Raw genomic sequence first — 22,761 nt, 5'->3', positions numbered from 1 at the left:
ATGTTTTAATAAGGAAGTTTGACCCTGTGAAGGGCTGGTCTAATGGCCACACACACAACAATTAAGTTTACCATCAATTTTTAATATGATTATAATAGAGATTTTATTTTTTCCAAAATCGCAATCACAGGCTTGGCGTTACATCTCAAGGCAGAGTTTCTGCAAACAAAACCTACACGTGTCTATTTTATTTCAAAGAGAAATAGACACAATTCAGTAGGACTTTCTGCTCTGGTTTTTGGATTACTAGCTGGTGACGAAACACCTCTTGTCGAACAGGATCCCCTCTTTCTGGCAGATCCACTCGACGGCGAAGCTGCAGTTCAAAGCGGTGATCGTTTTGTGAGAGTAGAACCCACAGTCGTGTCCAGGTTTGTGGGTATTCACTGGAATGCTGTCAGAGAAAAAGAAACAGATGAACTGGCAAGCAGGATTACCAAATGCTGTAGTTGCTGAGCAGCAAGGTTTAATTTTGCAGAACATGCTTACATTTTCGAACTCTTCCCTATATTGGACTTTCAATCACAACAAATATAATTTCCTTTTAGAAATTCATCCACAATGAAACCTCACAGCTATATCACTAATGCTTGGAACAAAATAAGCTCAATTTGAGAAAGTGGCAAAAGGAAATTTTCATCTGTGTCTGATGGCACAAGAAAGAACATTCCACAGCCTCGGAGTAGAAAGCAAGAAGGGACGGACAGCTTGTTCTGATGCAGAAAAAGGGCAAGCCAAATCCGTTTTACAAACAATAAATTACATATTAGTTTATAGAGTAAAAATGTGGAAATCAGTAAAGACTGGGCAATATTATGAAATATATATACATACTGGAAGTGGGACTAGCCTTGCCCATGGACATGGACAGTTAACAAAAGGAGGAGTATCACCACAAGGACCTTGAAAAAGGTCCTGAATGGGATGTCAGGGAACAAAAGGGATACTATCATTTTTCTAAAAACCCCTCACTCACCAACCTGGTTGGTGACATGATTCATCATCGGTGTTCCACCTTGACGGCCGAATGCCATCAGGGTGTGCTGCGACACCTGAACTACAGTGGAGCTGGTTTTTTGAGTGAATAGTGCAAATAAAGTGGTGTTAAAAATTGTCCTGGTATAACTTGTTTGAAAAAATTTCATTCGCAAGCTACTGGACAATATTAAAAACAGTGAGGAGATACTGATGGGTGATAATGACCGTGAGTATCTATGTGAGTGGTCTACAAGTTTCAACCTTTAAAAGGTAAATCCCAGGTTTTCGTCTTCACATCCAGTCCGAGATTCCTGTGGCCTAACTGCAAAAATCGGCAGTAGTCAACAACTCAAACCTAAAATAGGCGAGAAAAAGCAAGACCTGTGGGAGGAAGAAATGAAAAACAGTCACAAACAAACAGATTACGTGCCTGTAACGTAGTGTCAACTCTCACGTGTCTGCATGCTTCATGCCAATCCCATTCCTAACAGACAATAAATAAATCTAGTGCCTAGAGTGAATACTTGCTTGTATTCTGATGATATGGTGCTGGGTCACATACTAGTAATGCTCCATAGTGCTATATTATAGCCATTTATGTTGGCTCACTCAGACACACTGATCAATAGCGGTGCCTATGGTGGCTGTAAACATATTTTATATCGGTCACTCGCACACCAATTATAGGTTGGGTGACTATCAGAACTCACAAACACTGTCGTGAGCTGAAATTAAATGCATGCATTTAGAATTATAACACACAACAAAACACAAAGTCACGGGGAGAGAGATCTTACTCCTATTGCGTGTCTCAGATGCTTCGAGGGGGCAGAGGGAAAGCTTGTTCAGTGGAGAAACGTACTCTGTCGTATATGAGTACAGTGTAAGACAAAAAAGTCGATCGGGATAAGCACAAGTAACAATGCCAAAGAATAGGCTTGTGCGTGGAGCAGCGCCGTTACTCAAGTAAACTCGCTGGTGTTTTAAAGCGAGTGCGATGTAAAGCGATAAGTATTACTTACAGTTTCGCTAAAGCTCAGAGGTGTATTACCTACGCGCCTCTCTGGTGTCCCCGCTACACTGGTGCGGTGCCGGCAGGCAATATAACAGTCCGCATCTTCCGGAGTGGGCGAGGCTAGAGGTAGCTAGGCATCAGCAAGAGACGCCAGTACGGCGGTCTCACAGGGACAGAAAGCGCTAGGAGTGCTTTCGGGGCGGATTAACTAATTATGAAAAGATAGAATGAGCGATCGATGGAATCGTTCGGACGGTCAGTATACCATCGGTGTGGGCATTAAGAGGCACACAGAGTGGAAGCCTCCATCGCGTGTGATAAAAGGAAAATGTCTGAAAGCTGGTGGGGAAAGTGGAGATTAGCTCAGAAAGATGCTTGCTCTAAAAAAGAAAGGCATGATAAGTTTCAATCGGGAAATGCCTAGGAAAGTAATAGAGGAGTGGAGCAAAGCTCAGAAGGGTACTGGCTTACGGTAGTAGTAAAGGATCCCAGGGAGGGGGGATTGTGTATCATCAGCGACCATCAATGGTGGTGAGGGATGATTATCTGCAGTACTGCTGGTTGGGTAGTTACCTGCAGGTAACCAACCAACCAGCAGAACTCTGCAGGTAACCAACCAATCAGCAGTACCGCAGATAATCATCCAGCACCACCATCGTTGGTCGCTGATACACAATCCCCCCCCCCCTGGGATCCCTTACTACTACTTTGTCGTGTGTGACTCTAGCCCAGTGAACCTGCTGGGTAGAGATCTGTTGTGCAAAATGAACTGCACTATTTTCTGTACCCCAAGTGGTGTAGAAATCCAAACACCAGACGAAGATGGAGTCTATAAAATGATGTTAGCAAAACGAGAAACAGAAAATAAAAAGCTGACCATAGTGGACATACCAAATGAACTGAAACATACCGTAGATCCTGTTGTGTGGGATTTTACAGGGAAAGATGTAGGTTTAATGGCAAATGTTGACCTAATCAAAGTAATGGTGAAAGAAGGTGCAGAATACCCAAACATTCGACAGTACAGAATGAGCCCAGAAATAAAAGCAGGTGTTGAAGAAGAAATAAAACAATTGGCTGAGACAGGCATTATCCGAGAAATAATGAGCAGTCCATGTAATTCACCGATAATTGGCATAAAGAAACCGAGCGGGAAGTATAGGGTTGTACAGGACCTCCACAAAATTAATAAGATTGTTGTCCCATGCTGTCCAGTAGTGCCAAACCCTGCAGTGATTCTATTTCAGATACCGTGGGGAGCTGGATGGTTCACTGTAATTGACTTGTGTCACGCCTTCTTTTCCATCCCATTACATCCAGATAGCAAATATCATTTTCCTTTCAAATTCGACGACCATGTCTACGTTTGGAATCGCGTTCCTCAAGGGTACACAGAAAGCCCCTTGATCTTTAATCTATACCAATATAATAAGGAGAGAGCCCAAACATTTGAGGCGGGTAATCTCAGGAACCACAGCACCAATCACAACACCCAATACAGCGTTGGAAAGGACAGTTGCAGCAGAAGGACATAGGCTATGCAGACGCCCACCATATACATTGAAAAGGTAAAAGAACCGTGCCAGCAAAGTAGTCCCTTGTGGGCGTGTCTGCGTTGTGCTGTGGGCGGGTGCTGGGGGCGTGACAAATGCTGGGAGGTGGATTACCTACGCGCCTCTCTGGTGTCTCCGCTACACTGGTGCGGTACCGGCAGGCCATATAACAGTCTGCATCTTCCGGAGTGGTCGAGGCTAGCAGTAGCTAGGCAACAGCAAGAGAAGCCAGTACGGCGGTCTCACAGGGACAGAAAGCGCTAGGAGTGCTTTCGGGGCGGTTTAAGTAAATATGAAAAGATAGAATGAGCGATCGATGGAATCGTTCGGACGGTCAGTATACCATCGGTGTGGGCATTAAGAGGCACACAGAGTGGAAGCCTCCATCGCGTGTGATAAAAGGAAAATGTCTGAAAGCTGGTGGGGAAAGTGCAGCATAGCTCAGAAAGATGCTTGCTCTAAAAAAGAAAGGCATGATAAGTTTTAATCGGGAAATGCCTAGGAATGTAATAGAGGAGTGGAGCAAAGCTCAGAAGGGTACTGGCTTACGGTAGTAGTAAGGGATCCCAGGGAGGGGGAATTGTGTATCATCAGCGACCAACAATGGTGGTGATGGATGATTATCTGCAGTACTGCTGGTTGGGTAGTTACCTGCAGGTAACCAACCAACCAACAGTACTCTGCAGGTAACCAACCAATCAGCAGTACCGCAGATAATCATCCAGCACCACCATCGTTGGTCGATGATACACAATCCCCCCCCCCTGGGATCCCTTACTACTACTTTGTCATGTGTGACTCTAGCCCAGTGAACCTGCTGGGTAGAGATCTGTTGTGCAAAATGAACTGCACTATTTTCTGTACCCCAAGTGGTGTAGAAATCCAAACACCAGACGAAGATGGAGTCTATAAATTGATGTTAGCAAAACGAGAAACAGAAAATAAAAAGCTGACCATAGAGGACATACCAAATGAACTGAAACATACCGTAGATCCTGTTGTGTGGGATTTTACAGGGAAAGATGTAGGTTTAATGGCAAATGTTGACCCAATCAAAGTAATGGTGAAAGAAGGTGCAGAATACCCAAACATTCGACAGTACAGAATGAGCCCAGAAATAAAAGCAGGTGTTGAAGAAGAAATAAAACAATTGGCTGAGAAAGGCATTATCCGAGAAATAATGAGCAGTCCATGTAATTCACCGATAATTGGCATAAAGAAACCGAGCGGGAAGTATAGGGTTGTACAGGACCTCCGCAAAATTAATAAGATTGTTGTCCCATGCTGTCCAGTAGTGCCAAACCCTGCAGTGATTCTATTTCAGATACCGTGGGGAGCTGGATGGTTCACTGTAATTGACTTGTGTCACACCTTCTTTTCCATCCCATTACATCCAGATAGCAAATATAATTTTCCTTTCAAATTCGACGACCATGTCTACGTTTGGAATCGCGTTCCTCAAGGGTACACAGAAAGCCCCTTGATCTTTAATCTATACCAATATAATAAGGAGAGAGCCCAAACCTTTGAGGTGGGTAATCTCAGGAACGACAGCACCAATCACAACACCCAATACAGCGTTGGAAAGGACAGTTGCAGCAGAAGGACATAGGCTATGCAGACGCCCACCATATACATTGAAAAGATAAAAGAACCGTGCCAGCAAAGTAGTCCCTTGTGGGCGTGTCTGCATTGTGCTGTGGGCGGGTGCTGGGGGCGTGACAAATGCTGGGAGGTGGATTACCTACGCGCCTCTCTGGTGTCTCCGCTACACTGGTGCGGTACCGGCAGGCCATATAACAGTCTGCATCTTCCGGAGTGGTCGAGGCTAGCAGTAGCTAGGCAACAGCAAGAGAAGCCAGTACGGCGGTCTCACAGGGACAGAAAGCGATAGGAGTGCTTTCGGGGCGGATTAAGTAAATATGAAAAGATAGAATGAGCGATCGATGGAATCGTTCGGACGGTCAGTATACCATCGGTGTGGGCATTAAGAGGCACACAGAGTGGAAGCCTCCATCGCGTGTGATAAAAGGAAAATGTCTGAAAGCTGGTGGGGAAAGTGGAGCATAGCTCAGAAAGATGCTTGCTCTAAAAAAGAAAGGCATGATAAGTTTTAATCAGGAAATGCCTAGGAATGTAATAGAGGAGTGGAGCAAAGCTCAGAAGGGTACTGGCTTACGGTAGTAGTAAGGGATCCCAGGGAGGGGGAATTGTGTATCATCAGCGACCAACAATGGTGGTGATGGATGATTATCTGCAGTACTGCTGGTTGGGTAGTTACCTGCAGGTAACCAACCAACCAGCAGTACTCTGCAGGTAACCAACCAATCAGCAGTACCGCAGATAATCATCCAGCACCACCATCGTTGGTCGATGATACACAATCCCCCCCCCCTGGGATCCCTTACTACTACTTTGTCGTGTGTGACTCTAGCCCAGTGAACCTGCTGGGTAGAGATCTGTTGTGCAAAATGAACTGCACTATTTTCTGTACCCCAAGTGATGAAGAAATCCAAACACCAGACGAAGATGGAGTCTATAAATTGATGTTAGCAAAACGAGAAACAGAAAATAAAAAGCTGACCATAGAGGACATACCAAATGAACTGAAACATACCGTAGATCCAGTTGTGTGGGATTTTACAGGGAAAGATGTAGGTTTAATGGCAAATGTTGACCCAATCAAAGTAATGGTGAAAGAAGGTGCAGAATACCCAATCATTCGACAGTACAGAATGAGCCCAGAAATAAAAGCAGGTGTTGAAGAAGAAATAAAACAATTTTCTGAGACAGGCATTATCCGAGAAATAATGAGCAGTCCATGTAATTCACCGATAATTGGCATAAAGAAACCGAGCGGGAAGTATAGGGTTGTACAGGACCTCCGCAAAATTAATAAGATTGTTGTCCCATGCTTTCCAGTAGTGCCAAACCCTGCAGTGATTCTATTTCAGATACCGTGGGGAGCTGGATGGTTCACTGTAATTGACTTGTGTCACACCTTCTTTTCCATCCCATTACATCCAGATAGCAAATATCATTTTCCTTTCAAATTCGACGACCATGTCTACGTTTGGAATCGCGTTCCTCAAGGGTACACAGAAAGCCCCTCGATCTTTAATCTATACCAATATATTAAAGAGAGAGCCCAAACCTTTGAGGCGGGTAATCTCAGGAACCACAGCACCAATCACAACACCCAATACAGCGTTGGAAACGGCTGTTGCAGCATAAGGACATAGGCTATGCAGACGCCCACCATATACATTTAAAAGGTAAAAGAACCGTGCCAGCAAAGTAGTCCCTTGTGGGCATGTCTGCGTTGTGCTGTGGGCGGGTGCTGGGGCGTGACAAATGCTGGGGGCATGTGGTACGTTCCGCCCTTCAAGCCATGTTTCATATCATGTGCTGTAGGCATGTGCTGGGGGCGTGGGCATGTTCGGGGCGCGGGAATATGGAAAATAGAAAACGAGCGTTGTGCCCAATATTTCATTGTTTTTTCTTCCCGTGTTCTGTACATTCCAGCTCTGGTTGTGCTTGCCCCGCGCTCCCAGTGACATGCACCTGCTTTACTGTATGGAGGTCAGGCATGGCGCTATTCCCAAGGGCCTGAAGGAGCGCAAACAAGGGCCATTGTGCAGGAAATGTAATCTCGCCTTAACTTCCGGTGACGCCTGAAGCGCACACTGGAGATTTTCCATTTCTGTTGCTCACAGGCCTCGCGCCACGCATATCCGGACACAAGGCCCGCCTTCACAGAAATAGCAAGAAAGGGATTATCCCTCCCCTGGGAATATGGGATGATATTCCGCAAACCAACATCCCGCATACCATCATTCCACATTTTTTATAACGCAGGACTATTACTCCGCAAAAACATCATTTCTAAAACTTTTACAACACATATGACTTTGTAACGCAAATGCATGTGTGGTAAAGTCATATATATTGTAAAAGTACATTATTAAAACATCAAATATATGTTTGTATATATGTGTATTTATACATATACATATATATACATATATATATATATATATATATATATATATATATATATATATATATATATATATATATATGTATATGTATATATATATACACATTTTTTAATTTAATGAAACATTTATTCTTTTAAATTGCATTGTTTATATTATTTTTATTTATTATTTTATTTTATTATCCTTTACACCTTAAAAACTAATCCCACCCTGCTCCCTTTAAATACCCCTGTACCCCATAATTATAACCCACCCTTACCCCTTAAAATACCCCAACACCCTTAAACACTAACCCTTCTAACCCTTTAAATATACCCTGTACCCGAAAACCCAAACCTATCCCTAAACCCTAAAAATACCCCTCTACCCCAAAACCCCAACCTAGCCCTGAACCCTGTAAATACCCCTGTACCTTAAAACCCAAACCTACCCTGAACCCAAAAATACCCCTGTACCCCAAAACCCAAACCTAGCCCTGAACCCTAAAAATACCCCTGTACCCCAAAACCCAAACCTACCCCTGAACCCTAAAACACCCCTGTACCCCAAAACCCAAACCTAGCCCTGAACCCTTAAAATACCCTGTACCCCAAAACCCAAACCTACACCTGAACCCTAAAAATACCCCTGTACCCCAAAACCCATACCTATCCCTAAACCCTAAAACTACCCCAGTACCCCATAACCGAAAACTAGATTTGGACCCTTAAAATACCCAAACACCCCAAAACATATACCTCAGTACCCCAAAACATATACCCCTATACCCATACTTACCTTATCCAAACGTAAAAAATACATGCTTTTACAATTCCTGCATTTACAACGAATTTAGTTGTAAATGTATGCATGGTAAAAGCATATAAAATGTAATGCCATGCGTTATAATGGCATTGGGGAGTCATTGTACTTTCGTAATGAAAGTGTGCGGAGTGATGGTATGCGGAAAGAAATTTGCAGAATAATGGGTATTTACCCTACCCCGGTAAGTACATTGGTGGCACGGCAACCCACATCTCCAGCAACATACTCATATTTTTTCACCACCCATTTGAAAAATGCACAAGTCTCTCTCATTGATGGCCAGCACCAACATACACTTTTAGACTCACCTGGCGCCACACGTTCTAGAATTGCGAACTTTAGAGCTGGGGCGCTACGTTCGAATCGCGGCATCAGCTCAACATCCTGTTATTCCAGGCAAATCGCTCTGTCTCCCCGTGCCTTCCACAAATGAATGTGTTCTTCTGTAATGTAAATTGTGCTCATGCCATGTTGTCGAGTTTGCGCTTTATAATATTGCAAGGAAAAGTAAAGTAGGGAAACTCAAGTTCACACACTACTGAACGCGCACTCTTAAGTGCATCAGCAGTGCACAGTAAATCGGAGCTTTTCACAGGCCTTTCACATATAAGAAATGCTATCAAAACGAAATCCTACAAAACAATACACTACTGGCCCATACCCGGACAACGTCGGGACGGGCTGCAAGTTAGATATATAGAGATGTCTTGCTCTTTTAAGATTATGATGATATCTAGTCAAAGCATTCCTATAAGATTCTTTGGAAGCTGAGCTCTTTGTATGCCAGAATTGTCTCTCTTGCTGTTTACTAAAGGTTTTTTCTGCTCTCAATTCAGATGTAAACTGCGGGGAATGCACTTTTTCAATGAAAGTGTTAATGACTTTTATTTGTATTCATTCATGTTCAATTAAATACAACTAATATATGACTGTACAATAAATTTTCGCTTAAAATAAATCGATGAATACTACATCCAGAATGGAGTTTATGAGTTCTGATATTGTAACAACCCTACCTCTACATCAGTCCCCTTGGACAATAAGAGGGGATTATATATCTCAGTCCTAGTCTCTGAAAAATTCCAGTGTTAAGCCTATTTAAATGTGGAATCAGAAAATAGATGATGGCATGATCCGACCAAGGAAGCTGTTAAGGGGTATCACACATTAGAAAAAATGAATGTGTAAAAATCAAATCCAAATTATACCCAGCAACATTAGTGGGGCCTATGATTTTTCTGAGTTAAACCAATTGCAGAAAAATCAGTCATAAGCTGTGAGACCTCTAAGTCTTGATGGGTTTCCCATGATAATCAAAATGACATGAGATGCAATAACTTCTATAAATTGATGACTAAATTGTTTTTTTGGACCTAGCAGGCGATAAATTAAGGCCCTATGCCCACACTCATTATAACACTAGGACAAGGGTAGGTAGGCACACACGCAGCCGGTTAGGCCGGACATGATCTGCAAAGGGCACTGCAAAGGCCGCTGGTGGGGCCCAATAATTTAGGACAGCCGGGTGTCAGCTAAATGCACTGGCAGTCACCAAACCGCAATCGAGGGCAGCCTGAGCCCCAGGGGACAACTCTGCTGGCAGCCAATTCAACACACACACCCCTGTGTCAGAGGGGCGCTCGCCGGTCTGGGCCTAGTCCCCTGTATTGCCAAAGGCAGGCCAGTACTGGACCTCTAACGAGGCATCAAGAACCGCAATACTGACTCCCTCACCGCTTATTCAGGTGGCGGAGCGAAGGAAAGCAACGCGGCAAAACAGCCAAACACCCGCTTTAGCCGCTACACCACACAGGCGTCTGTCCTGAGACCAGGGCCTCGGGAGTCGGAACGCGCGCGCGATGTTCGAATGCCCAGAAGAGCTCAAATGTCGCGCAGAGTCTCAGACGACCTCCGCACCCTCTAGCGGCAGTAGGTCCACCGAGACAAGCCAGCAATACGTCGCGTAGGGTTGAGGGGAAAACCGGCTGAAGCGACTCATTGAATCAAGGAGCCAGCGAGATGGATCTAGCTGAGTGGATAGGTGAGACCGCAAGAATATCCTCCAGAGAATTGTTTCACTCTTGGACCACCATCCTCATGTTCCCCTGTTGAAGACAGTCATTAAGATTAGCCAAACATGGCCTAAGTTCTTTGGATTTCTACTAAATATTAACATACTATTTATCACAGTTTCGCATATGATCATGTCGCTAAGAAAATTAGAGATTTTCCAAATATATGACTTATTATTAATCGATAACAAAAAGGTCAGAGCGATCTGCAGTTTGTCAGCATTTGAATTATAGTGCCCATCTCTTCATCACAAAGCCAGCATGTCCTAGAAGAACATTATGCACAAAAACATTTTAAGAGGGGTCCAACTACAACTGTGTATCAAGTAATATCAATTCAATTCAAAATATCTTTATTTCGGTAAAACTTTACCATAAAAGACGTTTGTAATACACATTAAAACAGGTTCATTATAAATAATTTATACAGCAAGTTATAAAATTCATAAAAGCATCTCTAGCAAAAATCCTTGTATACTGAAAGTCAAGTCTGAGCTTTGAGACATTTCCTTCTAATAGACCAGAGAGCGCCCAAGTACTTGGCCAAAGCAAACACAATATGGTCCGACAGATCAGTTTTTAGGACTCTGAAGGCGGCCAGACACCTCGCAAACCCCACATTCCTACATAGGGGAGCAATCCAGTACCTTCGGATCTCTCGATAGGCAGGGCAGAAAAAAAGGATGTGGAGTTCACTTTCATCCGAAATTCTGCATGCTGGACAAATGCTGCTTGCATCGTCACTCCATTTAGATGTAAAAGTTCTAATGGGGAGAGACCCATGTCTCCACTGAAGGTATAGTTTCCTCAATACCGAGGGATACATTTTGTCCAGAGTTGGTTCCATGTTGTAGTTGGCCTTGTGGGACAAAAAGGAAGCTGTCAAAGTCCCGAGATTTTGTTGATTAAGTAGCAAGAAAAGTTTGCTATCACGGTATGACTTGACTAGTTCCTTTTTAGAGAGGATATGGCACGTGTTCAAAGGATCAGACCACATTGTTGTGAGGCCCAAGGCCTCCAATTCTAGTTTGATGGAATTAAGCCATTTAATTTTTCCAGCACCCGGGATAGCAAGGACCTCCTGAAGTCCTTCTCTATAGCTGGCCAATTCTGGAGTTGTCCATAGTCTACGCCAGAAGGCCAGTGGGCGTAGGGCCAGATCCTCATCGAGCGGGCATAGGCCTAAGTCCATCCTGAGGGGGACGAGGGGAGTGCTCGGTGGTAGCCCAACAAGGTTGCGAATGAATTTAGCATTGATGTTTTATCATGGCCCCAAAGTTCAGATCCATAGATAACAGCCCCCTTGGCCTGAGATTTGTATATCTGTATTGGAGGGCCAATGGGCCTACTTGAAGATTTATTGCTTGCCAAGAGTTTCAATATACCCCCCGAATGCTGGGTCAATTTAAGTGCTGCCTTCTCCAGGTGTGTGCTCCAGGTAAGTTTGTCATTTAGCACAATGCCCAGATATTCGAAGGTTTTCACTCTTTCAAGCCTGATTTGTGCAATACTTGGACTAAAATTGAATTTCTGTGGGGGGTTGAGGACCATGAATTTCGTTTTGATGGCGTTGATTTCTAATCCATGGGCCTCACAGAAGTCCACAAAGCCGTCGAGGATGCGCTGGATGCCCGTTGCCGACTTTGATAGTAGCAGTGTGTCGTCGGCAAACATGATGGCTGGCACCCTTTCAGCGGCCAATTTTGGGGCGTCAGAGTTGGGTACACCCGCTAGATGGGAGATTACCCCGTTGACATAGAGGCAGAACAGGGTTGGTGCAAGCACACAACCCTGCCATACCCCCCTGCCAACGGGGAACCTCTCGGACAATGCACCCATCCTACCACATCTGATCTGGGCAAAGTTAGTGCTATGAAGGTGGATTATCATATTCAGTAGACCTTCGGGAACCCCCAATTTAGCAAGGACCTCCCACAGCTTGTTCCTCGGGACCAGGTCGAACGCTGACCTCAGGTCCACGAATACAGTATAGAGGCTGCCACCCTCCAACTGCACCGTTTTCCAGTATATGAGGACAAGACGAAAGACCTGGTCCACGGTGGAGACCTTCTCCCTAAAGCCTGCTTGAAAGGGGCTGAAGATGTTAAAGTCCCTGATCCACTCATGTAAGCGATTTAGCAGTAGCTTAGAAAAGAGTTTTTGGGATACATCGATCAAGCTTATTGGCCTGTAATTGGCCGGGAGGAGGGGGGACCCCTTTTTAAAAATTGGGACTATTTCGGCCCCTGGCCAGGTCGAAGGGATTGGCAAGCCTTTCAGAATGGAATTAAATAGCACCCCGAGATAGGGAGCCCAGATTTTTGGTTCGTGCTTGTAAAGGTCGCCTGGGAGCCTGTCCAGGCCCGGCGCCTTGCCTGCAGGCAGGGACGAGATTGCCATAGTGATTTCCTCTGTACTAAAACCATCCATGGGAATTGCACTATTGTTAATGGAGAGGTACACTTCTGCAGGTTCGCTCGTCCCCTGATCACTGCTATGTGGTTCATATAAATTTTTGAAATGTTCCTCCCATACAGATGGTGCTATATTGGCCTCGACTGCTGCAAGTGGTTCGGCCGAGCCGTGTCTAACAATCTGCCAGAAAGTCCGTGAGTCTCGACAAGCGAGGGCAGCTGTTATTTTAGACCAATTCCCCTCATCCCAGTCTATTTTTGCAGCACGAAGGGCTGATTTGTAAGCTAGTCGTCTCTCCCTGATTATGTTTAAAGTGTCTCGTGCTTTGAGTGATTTCAGTAGTGTAGCTTTTGCTTCCCTACAAGAGGCATTGAACCAGGTGGCTCTTCTCTGCTTGGACTTGTGAGGCCTGGCCACTGGGTTCAGTACCTCTGCAAGGTTAGTGCATAGTTCAAAGTGGATGTTACCGAGATCAGACAATTGTGCCTGCTTGCATGGAGGGGGAGTGGGTGACCCTAAGCTACCTGTAAGATTGATTTCAGGTTCGCTAACTGAGTGGTGCATACAACGCTCTACTTTTTCCAGGGTGGGGACGACTAGTGCATAGAGTCTCTCAATGTTGCTATGGTTCTCCAGCAATTTGGCCCATTTAATTCTGCGCCTATTGCTGGATAACACAAGGTCAGACTGTGGTGCAGAATTGATGTCTACCTTGTCTATTTGCCGGCCAAGGATCTCGAATTTTAGTGAGAGCAAGTTGTGATCACTATCAAGTCTGGGGATAACTCGAAAGTCTTTCACCCTCCTCCAATCCCTGGTGGAACCATTATGTAATCGATCCGTGACTCGTAGCCCGGCCTGTTAAAGGTATTTTTAGGCGGGATGTCGCCTTTGATCCGACCATTGCACGCCCTCAGCGAATGGCTGAGCGTGAGGGACATTATTTGGGTGGCAAGTGGGGACCATGCCCTGGTCGCTGGATCTATCAGGGTGGGGATATTCCACAATTCATCCTCCTCACTAGATATGCCCACCAGGTAGTCAGGGAGTGGTTCATATTGCTGATTAAAATCTCCACCTATAATTAGAGGGGAGCAAAAATTATGTGTGTCAAGGAACTGTGCTAGGTCCTCCACTGGACCCGAGGTTGCTGCAACCCCAATGGTCTTGAATATATATTAATCAATGTGACCTTCGCTCCGCATGGCCATTCAAGGGAGACACACTGGAAGTCACAGGAATTGGTTTCCAGATGTGTGGCCCTACAGCCCAGGTGGGACCCAACCCAGGTCGAGAGTCCTCCTGAGGGTCGGCCCTTTCCTCCACATTTTGCTTCAATGTCAAAGATAGCGAAGCCCTGCCGGGAGAATTTTTCTCTTGCCCATGTCTCTTGTAGGAGACATATGTCATAGCCCTCAATAAGATCAACCCAATCAGGCGTATCTACTTTATTGGCTAGCCCTGCCACATTCCACGAAAGAATGGAGATTACACCCGGGGCCTCTGGTGTGTTACTGGTGTCTGGTATCTGGGAGCAATCATGTGCTAAAGGTTTACAATATGGATTGGGTGGAAGGAGGTCCAATGGGGCATTATTTGTTTTGGGGCTGTGTGACATGGGGGGACTATCTTTGGTCCTCGTGTGGAGATCAGTAGTTAATGGCTTAGGTGGGCGGGTGTCATGCCTACCTGCCCCTACTCTAAATTTGTGAGTCTTTGCATAGACTGATGTTGGTGGAAAAGTTTGGCCACCCGTGTGTGCGTTTGATACAATGTGGGTTGGTAGGTCACTTATTGAATGTGATTGGGAGCTTTTTGGGGTGGGTGATGGAAGTGCGATGGTTGTCAAGTGTGGAAGTCAGTCCACTTCCTCAAGACACCCATATCTATTGGAGATCGGAACCCCGTTCCAGCCACCAAATGTATCTGCCCAAAAGTTACTTTGGCCTCCCCATGTGTGGTTCCTCTCCGGGATCCTACTCCAATTCCCGCCCTGGGATGAGAGGAGACGTGGTGGATAGAAAAAAGTAAGTGGTTATTATTGTTGAGGTTGTGCTATGATTGATCCATGAATAGATGGCGTGTGCAGTGTTTGGATCCTCGAAGGATACAATCACACAGTCGCCACTGGTGGACTTTTGTGTGGTGCCTACCCAGGGTACCCTCCGCACCATAAGGATTTTACTCCTTAAGTGGTTGGGTATTGGTTTATTGACGTCAAACCAGTGGATCACCTTGTTCTTTAAGGAAGCAAAGTTTTCCTGCTGGTTGTATGTCAATTCAGTTACCCCTGTCAGCACCACAACATAGGAACTAACCTCAGGGGGGAGATCTACATATCCCCTTGATCGTATGTAACTGGTACTGGCTCTCTGCGATGTTGGATGGTTAGCATTCTGGCCATTTTGCCTCGGGTTGAGCTGATCTGTCAGGGGAGGTACCCTTTGGCCAGATATGGCTGAAGGAGGTGGCGGAAGAGATTCAGCCCCCAATTGCAGAGTAGTCGTCACTGCCCTGTTTGGAGAATTATAGGTATTTGCCTTGTTTCGGGGTTTAGGAATTGGTTTGGCCTTAGGGGTAGCAATGGGACTGGCAGAAGAAGAAGTTACAGTGGGGGGAGGAGGCAGAGGAGCATTGGTAGTTCCCACGGACTTAGCCTTGATAGGCGCCTGCGAGTTCACAGCAGCTTGGGTCATAGGGACGAAAGGTGCTGTGGGAGGCGGGGTTCCATGTGAACATGTTGATTTAGCATTCTGCATGGTGATAGTGGCCAGATTTAGTATGCTTTTTTCTATTTCCATGAGCTGTGTTTCTATGTGTGTAAATCTCATTTCTAGTGGGGAAAGTAGTTTTTTAAGTGTTTCCCAGACAACAGTGAGAAACTCAACGTCCTTTCCTTTAATAGTGCAGAGTGGAGTTCCTACAGTGTCACTTTCTATAGTGAGATCATTGTTTCCTTGGATGACTACTGTATGCGGGGGGATATTTTCAAGGCACGATTCCAGAGGAAAAGACTTGGTTACTGGCAACGGAGCAAGGGGAGGTGCCTTAGTTGGTAGCTGCGCCTTGGCTATTTTGGCCTTTTTCCTTGAGTATGCCGAGGTGAGGTTACGCTTCCTTTTGTTATGTGGGGCATTTTGTGGTTTAGGTGAGCTGCCACCTTTTGGTAGTGTAGCGTGGGTAATTTTGGCTTTGGGGGATGAACCCACCTCGGTTCCCTTCTTTTGTTCGGCAATTGCACCCGGGTGAGATTGTGGGGAGGGAGTAGATTTTAGTGGAGATCCCCCCTGTGGCAGAGGTATACTATCCACTTGCGGTTGATGAATATCGACATTTGTGACGATCAGAGTGGGAGCAGTGCCAAGCGGGCGCTCTGGTGTTTTGGCCCATGCAATAGGACCAAGGGAGGATTTTTTGGCAGCGGTTAGCTCAACTGACAATCTTCTAGCAGCTTCGAGTTCTAATGAGACCCTGTATTGCATCTTAGTTATTTCATTATCAATAGCAGTGTGGGTCCTGGTGATAAAATCGTCCAAGGTACCATTTTTCAATTTGGATTTGGCCGCTCTGTCTCTAAACTCGCGGGTTGCCATAGTAGGCACAAAATGAAGTGCGTGCAAAAAGAGCGTAGAGAGTGGAGTTGAAAAATCAAATGGGGTGGCCCAGTCCAGTCTCTACCTGCCTCGAACGGCCTAAAACGGCCCGCTCTTTGCCCGGTCTTCGCCCCGGGCTGCGTCCCGCGTGCGTCCCGCGGTGCGGTATGAGCCCCTCGTATTATATGGTAGAAGGTTGGGGGCGTGGCCGCCGGGGGAAGAGGCACCAGCTGTGAAGAGCTAAGGCTGCTGGACCTCGCAGTCCCCCGGTAGGCTTACCGCTCTGTTGAACCCCGCTGTGCTCGACCTGGGAGCGAGATTGGCTTTCCACCGGCTGTGGATGCTCACACCAGGGAGAACGGGGTCGGGCAGGAGATGAGCGGCACCCGCGGAGCGGGTGTCGCGAAAGGTCAGCGTTTTGTGCAGGCAGCAGGAAATCCTCACGGAGAGCGTCAAGGTATGGCCAGGAACACCCACTCTGTGTGCAAAGCTTGGCGCTGATAACGCTGAAGGCTGGGGGCGTGGCCGCCGGGGGAAGGTGCACCAGCTGTGAAGAGCTAAGGCTGCTGGACCTCGCAGTCCCCCGGTAGGCTTACCGCTCTGTTGAACCCCGCTGTGCTCGACCTGGGAGCGAGATTGGCTTTCCACCGGCTGTGGACGCTCACACCAGGGAGAACGGGGTCGGGCAGGAGATGAGCGGCACCCGCGGAGCGGGTGTCGCGAAAGGTCAGCGTTTTGTGCAGGCAGCAGGAAATCCTCACGGAGAGCGTCAAGGTATGGCCAGGAACACCCTGACTAAAACGTGGTTAAACCTTTGCCTGAGCTATAGACTGAAAATATATTTTCCCATATAACTCTTTTATCATTTACATATTCTATACAAACTAACAATGTATCCTGTTTATACTCTATAGCATTACCTATATATATTGGATTCCTCAAGTTGCCTACAAAACAGTGATGCTTTTTGATTTTCCTGAGAATTTCTGATGAAAACTAATTTGTTCAAGACTTTCTATGGTCAGGTTGAACTTATTAATTAGTAAACACATTAAAAAAGCATACCATTTAATTTTGCTGAGAACAAAACATAGAAGGTAGGAAAACAAATGTACATTTCAAATTTAAAAATTGCAATTATTTGTGATAATAGTGTTACTTTGCTCTGTAATTCTGGAACGGGACTAAACAGTTAACGCAAATGTAAAAGGGTTGCATGGATCTAAATAGGTTGGATTGACAATTATGGTGCATAATTCCGATGTTATGTTATGTTATTAAATATTTTTATAACGCGCTCTGTTACCCGCGAGTATCCTGGTGCGGAGCAAAGAATGGAGTGCGGTGAGCAGAGTTGGGGACATATGGGTAATTAAGCGATAATATTAAACAGATGAGTTTTTAGATCTTTGTTAAAGCATGAGATGGTCTGGGCTGCCCGCAGGTGGAGAGGGAGTGCATTCCAGGCTCTGGCAACCATCACCGAGATAAACTGACCTCCCAGCCTGGTGAACTTAAATCTGGGCACAGCCATCCTGCACTGATTAGCCGATCGAAGGCAGCGATTGGGGACATAAAGAGAAAAGCGTTTTCTCAAGTATAATGGCCCAAGCTGATGGATCACTCGAAAGGAAAGGACCAATGCTTTAAATGATATAAGCTGTGCCACCGGAAGCCAGTGGAGGCTACGCAGGTGAGGGCGAATGCTGGATCTCCTGGGCAGATTAAACAGGAGTCTTGCAACCGCGTTCTGAATCACCTAGAGCCATTTGATCAGATAGGAGGGTAAGCCACAGAACAGGGCTTTCGCGTAATCCAGCCTGGAAAGAACGAGGGCCCGCGCCACTGTCTCTTTGGCCTCTCTTGGCAGAAGAGAAAAGAATCTGCGTAAAGCTTTGAGAGTTCCAAAGCAGGCACCAGTAAGTCTTTTAATATGGTCTTCAAACTTCAGATAATTTCCGAACCAGACCCCCAAATTCTTAGCAGGACCGCCCATGGATGTGGGGCAGGGAATGTCAGGAGGCCACAAAAGATTTTTAAAGTTGTCGGGGAAGGAACCATAAAAAAAGGACCTCAGACTTGTCTTCGTTGTACTTAAGTTGGGCAAGCGCTAACCACCGGAAGACAGATGAAAGGCAGTGCTGAACAGCCGATGTCTCCAAATTGTCCCCCAGCCAGGTGAACAAAATGGTTCTGTGATTGACAAGCAGCAGCTTCACTGCGAGGCTAGTTGCAATGCACGATAAGTAGCCTGTAAGAAGATTTTGCCCCATGCTTTGCAAACCTTTATAATGGGATTGATTGTATCTTTCTGGGTGCTGAAAACATCATTGTTTGTTGTTGGTGAGTATGTCATTTTCTCCCACAGACCATTGGCATTGTCTTGTCACTTACAATACTAACACTTCACAGGTTAGATATTAGAGATTGGGTGGTAATTGTGCAGCAATCAAGTGATTTAACTAGGAGTGTTCAAAGTTGCAATGTGCACTGATTTGCAACACATTTTTGTAAACTCTTGAAAGTGCGCATCATGTAAAGGATAAAAAAATTGACAGTTATAGTAACTATTTCAGCAATGTGAAACAGTTCCTACTTGCATATGGGACTTTGGATGAACTCCCCCTTCTCTAGTCACGGACAGTTCTCTGACAGTGACCGAGCCCCATAAGTGCCCTGCCCCTCCTTTTCCCCCAGCAACATCCTAGGTCGCATTGCCCCATTCCTCCAGCGATTGTACTACCAATCATCGATCACCAGAATCTCGTGGTACAAGAATATCTAGGACAGAATATCGAGGGACAATATATCGAAAGGTAAGTGCATGTATGAAAGTATGGCTTTACTGTTCCTAACTCAACATATATGTACCTGTACAGTGAATATATATGTACTGCATAGGTACATAAATGTTGAGTTGGGTATAGAAAATTGAGGCTAACCTGTCAAATGTGTCTTCATTATTATGCACACAAAGCCCTACACAACCAAGGCCCAGGATACCTCAACAGCCGCCTCAACTTCTACGCTCCCACACACCAGCTTCGATCGACCGGCCACGCCCTCGCCGCCGTCCCCCGCATCCGAAGAGAGACCACTGGAGGAAGGTCCTTCTCCTACCTGGCCGCCAAGACTTGGAACTCCCTCCCGACCCACCTCCGCCTGACCCAGGACCACCTTGCCTTCAGGAAGCAGCTCAAGACCTGGCTATTCGAGCAGTAGCGGACCCCCCTCCCCTAGCGCCCTGAGACCCACCGGGTGAGTAGTGCGCTATATAAATGCTTTGATTGATTGATTGATTGATATTCAGGGATCAATATTAAGGGTTCATACCCCTCCAGCAAATGTCACTGTGGATCATTACAGCTCGTCCTTTTACACTTCATAAGCTCCTGTTGTCCAGCCCTCTACCAAACTCAGTACTCCCTGCCTTTTACCCCATCATGGAGCTGTTTTCCAGTTGCAGTATTCTTAGCCTTCCTGGGTGGTGATGTGGGTTGGTAAAACTCCACATAACCAAAGTCAACAAATTTTATAAACTTTGGTGAAACTTTGCCAATGCAAAGTTCCCAAAGTGGCACAACTTCACAGGGGTAAGAAAAACCCTTCCCTGCCCCTAGATTTAAAAGGAAGCACTCTAACATTGTGGATGTCAATTGAAAGTGCTTTTCTACTTGCATGCAGAATACTGGGCCTAGTTCTTCTGATGCCAGGGCCTAGCCTTTATTTATGGTTTTGAGATAACCTTGTAATATCATTTGCTTCTATGGGGTTGATGTAAGTGAAGGACAACTGGTCTGTATACTTTAATCTCTACCAAAGAAAGAAGGGTGCAAATGCTTCAACAAAATATGACTTTCACTCTAATCCCAATGAGGCCAAGAGTTTAAACAAAATAATTTCTCCAAAAAATAGTTGCTGGTCCACTTGAGGGACATTGAGTCCCTGTACTTGTGACAATCTGTCAGTACAAACTCTTAAGCACTTTCCTTTGTTCTGTCCCCATTTTTCTCCACAGAGAAATTGTTTTTTATTACCCCATTTAAGAAATGTAAACGTTATACAAGTATGACCCGCTATGTTACACCTTATAATGCTCAGGGATATCCACACTAGTGTGAGTCTCGCTATTCTTTAGGCTGTGTAATCAAGTTGCAGGAGGCTTGGGATCAGCCAACCGGGTAGTCCCGCCCTTTGGGGGGATTGCATTTGCACTTCTTATTATGTGCTGTTTTTAATAATGATTGTTACATTGAATTTTTGGGGATCAGTAAAGTTATCATGTGACTTTTAATATTTCTCTGGTATCTGCTCCTGTAACATTTATGATTTATGTTATGCACATTGACTCAGACTGGAGGGCATACCTTTTGGATGTCTTATTGTATGCTTTATCGGTTTTTATGGTATGTTTTTAATGTTTTATGGATCTTGTGTATATTTTATGGTTATATATTAACCGAAAAAATATTTATACTACTACTACTACTAGTTGTGGCTTATCAGTGTTATCGGAACATTGCATAAACTACGAAAGTCATAGTTAGAGCTTAGCAGTGGGTACTCTCCTGAGTAGTCCAACCATGATTTCTGCACACATTGTTAAGAGACATTTGTAATTATTGACTGTCTGAATATTCTAAGCCTGCCAGAAATATATGTAACAAAAGTGATGTATCAGATCATCATCCTTGGCTTGCTAACAATCACAATCCAACATTTGATATTGCAAAAAGAACACATAGCATGGCTTGTAAGTCGTTTTCTATTTGTGCTGATAGCGTGCAAAGCCTACAGCACAAACCATCCTTCTCTCATCAGTTCTGTGGACACCTACAGAGCTGCAAGAGGGGGCCAACTCACAGCTTCTCCTGTAGCATATACTCAATGCTGCAATGCCTGTGCTGCTACTCATGCAATGCACAACAGACGCCATGCCAGAAACTCTCCTTCACTCATCACTTCTGTACACATCTACAGGGCTGTGGTAGGAGACCGTCTCACAGCTTCTCCCATAGGGAGTGGAGAAGTGTGGCTCAATGGTTAGAGCGGCAGACCCTGATGCAGAGGTATAGCTCGGGACCAGGGTTCAATACCCCGCCTCGGCGGGTCTTGGGCTCAAAATTCCACGGACCTGATAATTCTCGCCTCAGTGCCTATTCCTATCATAGAGTCCCACTCTGCAACTCTGGGCAATAGCTGGCTTAATCTCCACAACGGCCCCCACAACGCTAAGGATGCCTGGCCTCCACCTTGGGGGTGCCCAGGAGTGGACGCCTCACAGGGAAAGCCGGGATGGGTTCCACAGTGGTATTCGTACAAGTGCCTTGAGACCCTTGTGGGTGAGTAGTGCGCTATACAAGTATCAATTTACAATTTACATTTACAACACTCAATGCTTGTAATCCACCAATGCTCAACAAGGGCCATGTTAGAAACTCTCCTTCACTCATCACTTCTGCACACACTTACAGGGCTGTGGTAGGAGACCGTCTCACAGCTTCTCCAAAGGCTATATTCAGCACTGCACTGCCTGTAATCATCCAATGCTCAACAGACAAAACATTCAGAAACTATCCTTCTCTTGACATTTCAGCTCCCTTCTATTGCCCTTCATGCCATCGCTAATGGCTTTCTCCTTGTTTCCACAGATCCCCTTGACCTTCTGTTGTTTTCCTATCACCCCAACCTCTAGCAGAGTTACATTTCTGCAGCTCCATCATTGTCTCCCCTCCAAATACTAACTACCTGCTTCTTCCTTAGTACCATCCTAGATGGCCCTCCAAGAGACAGAAAATCAACCTGCATGGAAGAAAGCCTATAGATCATGCTTTTCTCTTTTTGAGCCATAAAAGATAGACTGCACCACCTAGTGCAGCCTCAACCACACCTTTCCATATATGCATCTGGTACAATTCTTCCTGCATGAAATACATGAAAGGTGATGGGAGGAATGCTTGTAATTTGTCCAACTACTAGCAATCGTTCTGGCAGCATACTAACCCATCGTTCTTTTTCTTACCAGACCACCTCAATTTGGACCCAGCATGAGGAGCAGGGTCAAGGCTGATTTGCATATGCCTGGGTTCAAACTGAGCTGGCATGGTAAGTAAAAGAATGATGGGTTGGAATGCTACCCCGAGCTATCCCCAGCAGTTAGACACACTGCAAGCATCCCTCCCATCACATTTTGTGTGTTTCATTTCTTTCCATACCAGAGCTAGATCAAGATGTTCCTCTTCCAATTTACATTCATGTGAAATTCTAATCAAAATTCTGAGTACATTTCTGTTCCGTGGTAGAAATAACTCAATCTGATTTGCCACCTAC

The 22,761-nt window shown here is 45.4% G+C and overlaps 1 protein-coding gene across 1 annotated transcript in view; it reads right to left on the bottom strand.

Annotated features, from left to right (window-relative positions):
• Positions 1–246: 246 nt before the first annotated feature.
• The window catches only part of LOC147672487 (killer cell lectin-like receptor subfamily F member 1), a 32,479-nt gene continuing 9,964 nt past the window's right edge, over positions 247–22,761 (bottom strand). Inside the window, exon 3 of the mRNA XM_086947999.1 lies at positions 247–394. Coding sequence (XP_086804125.1) covers positions 247–394 — 148 coding nt within the window. The remainder of the gene's footprint in view (positions 395–22,761) is intronic.

Source organism: Lissotriton vulgaris, unplaced genomic scaffold (genome assembly GCF_964263255.1).
Source record: "Lissotriton vulgaris unplaced genomic scaffold, aLisVul1.2 SCAFFOLD_689, whole genome shotgun sequence".
Lineage (NCBI taxonomy): Eukaryota > Metazoa > Chordata > Amphibia > Caudata > Salamandridae > Lissotriton > Lissotriton vulgaris.
The sequence above is the reverse complement of the archived record's forward strand: the minus strand, read 5'-3'. Positions and strand labels throughout refer to the sequence as shown.